The sequence below is a fragment of the Vigna unguiculata genome, chromosome 2 (genome assembly GCF_037176805.1).
Source record: "Vigna unguiculata cultivar grain cowpea cultivar isolate G323 ecotype 2 chromosome 2, ASM3717680v1, whole genome shotgun sequence".
Taxonomy (NCBI): Eukaryota; Viridiplantae; Streptophyta; class Magnoliopsida; order Fabales; family Fabaceae; genus Vigna; species Vigna unguiculata.
The window spans coordinates 20,020,003-20,024,046 of NC_140793.1; the positions used below are offsets into that span (position 1 = coordinate 20,020,003).

The 4,044-nt window shown below is 35.3% G+C and overlaps 1 protein-coding gene across 1 annotated transcript; it reads right to left on the minus strand.

Annotated features, from left to right (window-relative positions):
• Positions 1–641: 641 nt before the first annotated feature.
• On the minus strand, positions 642–3,694 carry LOC114172968 (uncharacterized). The gene is made up of 5 exons (XM_028057137.2): positions 3,330–3,694; positions 2,229–2,322; positions 1,555–1,592; positions 1,331–1,466; positions 642–1,176 (listed from the first exon to the last, which is right to left on the minus strand). The coding sequence occupies exons 1-5, from the start codon at positions 3,657–3,659 to the stop codon at positions 764–766; spliced, it is 1,011 nt and encodes a 336-aa protein (XP_027912938.2). The 5' UTR covers positions 3,660–3,694; the 3' UTR covers positions 642–763.
• Between the last annotated feature and the right edge of the window lie 350 nt (positions 3,695–4,044).

The following is a 4,044-nucleotide window of genomic DNA, read 5'->3' on the forward strand; positions in this document are numbered from 1 at the left end:
ATTCGAAGCATTTGGATACCTTTTTCGGTATAGTTAAGTTTCTGGGTATTCAATACAGTCGTTATTAAAAAATTTTGTTCTATTGAATACTCAAAATACTTTTTTTATTTTCATTTAAATATCCTACCATTTGATGATATGACCCTTATTTCTATCTTCTAAACTCCAACTTGCTAATCAACTTGTGTCTTCTTCCTTTAATCTCCTCCAATTCTCGGTATTGGGTAGACAAGAAACGAGTTGACCGAGAATTGTAGGAGATTGAAAAAACACGAAAGGAGTTGTTCAATGAGATCGAGACGAGAAGACAGAAATAACAGTCACACTATCCCCTTTAAAGAAAAAATGAAGCACAGAACACTTGGACGAAAATGAAAATAAAAAATATTTAAGTACTCAATAGAATGAAAATTTTAACAGGAACTCAATTAAAATTATTCAAATTTATGAAAATATTCAAATTTTAAAGACCCTGTCTTAATTAAGCCTTTTTTTTTAAGTAAAAGCCAAGACCAATGTTAAAGACATGGAAGTAATAATATGAGAGCCCACAAACAACTCTGATAGCCTGAAGCAAACTACTTCTGCAACAATTTGTAATGGATCTGAAAGACAACTGACAAAGTAACCATACTTAGGAATTGATAATTGTATGGATCAGTTAATTTAAATTCAAAAAATCATTTTTTTTCAAAATGTGCAAGAGATTATTTTAACTGAGTTTTTTTAAGTACAAAATAAACTAATCAACCTAGCACAGTTATCATGCCTCTTTGGGCTCCAAGCATAAAAGATAAGCTATTAAGCCAATCACGGGAACATACCTAAGATACTTTACTACAGCAACCTTGTTTTCTTGGACATTCTGGAGGTTGTCACCAATCAACCAAGGCTGGAAAATCATGTAAAGACATATGTCCCATATGAAGGCATAAGCCAGCCTTTCTGATCCAAGATAACCCACCAAGTAGTCCCATCTATCTGCTATGCCCCCAAAATTTGCATCCATTCGCCCATAAAGAGTCCACAATAGAGATACAAGACATGCACACCCACCAACCACTCCAACAAGTGGAGCACCATTTGCCATCACCGACCCAAATTGTGAAAGTTTTCTTGGAGCAGTCTCATCAACAGGATCATTCAAGCGGATAGCCATGTATGGGATCAGAAATGCTGGCATCATAAGAAAGGTAATGTAATTACATAACATCTAAAGTAAGAATAAGTTGAAATTAAATCATTCATCTGTTTCGGATAAAGGAACATTGCTGTTCTATTGGAGCTAATCAAAAAGACTTGTCAAGCAAGAGAGGTTTGTCAGACATACTGTTTGTCAGGAACATTTGCAGGCCCCAGAGGACATCTAGAGACCCTTTATATCTATCTTTCTTTTTATCTGTGAACAGCAATGGGGCAAACATAAACGTCCAGCCAATCACAAAATTGAAGAGTCCTTCGGCCATCTGAAGTAAGAAAATGATCCAAAATTAGGGAGATTGTTACATCAAATGGTTGTATTTGGTGCCGATTACTTTGAGCAATGACACTTACAGGATGAAGAACTGGCGCATCAATCAGACGAATTCCAACTACTCTGCCAAAATGGTCAATGTGGAAATCATTGAAGTGCAAAGATAACCATTATAGTTTTCTTCAAAAAATACACAAAAAGCAGTATATAGTCCATGTTATTCTTAAAAGGAGCAGATCAAGCTTCAGATCTGTTTGTGAATAAAATAGCTTGTTTCAGTGCAGTAATGGATTCAAAATCTTTTGCTTTCTTTTCTTTTCTTGTCGAAAAACTAGAAACACGATAGAAACAATTAGCAATCACTTCCCCAAGAACCTAAATACAGGATAAGACTGTATATATACAATAGTTTTCTGCTGGGTATCTGGAGGCACATAACGGGAATTATCCATACTACATGGCAATATAGGTTTCAAACGTAAATTTTCATATATAAAAAGATGAAAGGACTCAAAATGAATCTTTTGAAACAAGTTTCTTCTCGTTTATGTATAAAAATTGACCAAAATACAGTTTATTCACCAATATAATGGAAAATGTAAATATGAGAACGTCGTCAGTTATTCTCATTTGTCATTGTAATGCTTGTAAATTCATCCAAATTAAAGAATCTCCATTATGAAAAGTTGAAAATAAAAGGAATCAACTCAGACATTATTTGTTACCTAGGTACAATGAGCAATAGGGTACGTACCAAAGTTCATGAAAGGCAATATGAAAAAGAAATTTAGAGAAAGACCCACAAGAGAGTTCCATGTGTCAGAACTTATGGCCCATACAGGATCTCCCTGTCACAATACGAGGAGTCTTTGAGATTTCAAACTTTAATCAATTCTATACAATATTAACAAATAGGAAAAAAAAATTATATACAACATAACTATTCAAAATGTTCCAAATTGCCAAGGCAAAGGAAGAAGCAAAGGAGAAAGTTTTGTTCCCAAAGCTATGGAAACAACTTTCTACAATCATTTTAAATTACAAGCGACACCACAAAAGGAACAAATGTTTTGTAGTACCGGCTCCCTTCAGAGTAATCACATTTACTTTAACAGTTTCTTATTATTATCTTATATCTAGAAACAACACGTAAGAAGTTAATTTTTCATGGATTCTCACTGTAACAAACTTACCATCGAATGGTCGGTCAATCATAAATCATTAACAAACAAACATCCATGGCAATCTTTACTACAGTGTAAAAAAAATTGTTTAAATCCAAATAGCAATTCATGGCAGATGTTCTAATATACTAGCTTCGTTCACATTTTAATACAAAAAAAATAAAAAAATAAAAAAATAAAAAAAATCACACTTTTCTTATTAGAAACTATAAGCAAATGTTAACTACTTTTACCTTTAATGATGCTTTTCTTAAAAGATCATAATAATAAATATTTAACTTTTGGTTTTACCATCATAATATGTAGCAAAAAGGGTATTTTAAGAACAAAATTAAGAGACTAGTTTGCTTTCTTTGATCAATACAAAGTTAACTCTTTTTTCCTTATAAATGAGAACGGAAATAGAGGTAGTACTAGAAAATTTTCAAATTATTTAATCCCTGTTCCAATATTCAATTATTTCATATTAGATTCCAATTTCATGTTGAAAGTTAAAGTAACAAGTTACTTCCAGTTTTTCAATTTTTGGGTCCATTTTAGAGGTGAGAATCAATTTGAGTGGTTATCTTAAGACGCACTTAGGAATCAATGAAGACCAAAATCAATTTAAGTTTATAAACATCCCCCTCATGGCAAATTGAAAATTTGAAAAAGGTAAAAAGGGTACGTACAGGGGCATAAGGAAGCAGGAAGAGCCATAGAATGTAGACACCTTCAGCAACCCAAAGCGTAATTTGAAGCACTCTTCTGAGATTGTCTTCACCCTCTTCCGAAGAGAGTATAGGTTTCCGGCGACTAGAAAAGCACAATTGAGTTCCCGAAACGCCGCGTTTGGCTTTGATAACGGCAGGGGAAAAGCAACGGGTGGAGTTGACAGCAAGGTGAAGCGGTCTTCGGTTGAGCAATTTGGGAAGATGGAGTGAAGATTTTGAAGGCAAGGGTTTGAGTGAAAGGAATGGGCGCAGGAACGGTGAAGACGACGTCGCTGTGGTCGTCGACATAGCTTCAGAGGCTTGGGCATTCAGTGTTTCGCTCCACTGTTCACCCTTTATAGAGTGGACGCCACGTTGTATTTTACTATTTTTATTATTGTGTAAAGATATCAATTCCTATTATCCGAAGTTAAAATAAATTTGTATTAATATTTTTTATTTTATTCAATTTTCAATGACATGATTAGGGATGGCAAAATGGGTCGGGCCCGACGGGCCGGCCCGCTAGCCCGTCAGTAAATACATGGGCCGGGTCCAGAAATTCAGCCCGTCAACCCATGACAGCCCGGCCCGTCAAGCCCGCTGGCCCGTCGGGCCAACTCGCGGGCCAAAACGGGCCGGCCCGCGGGCCGTATCACTTAATAAAAATAAAAACAGCACGTGCACATTTTTT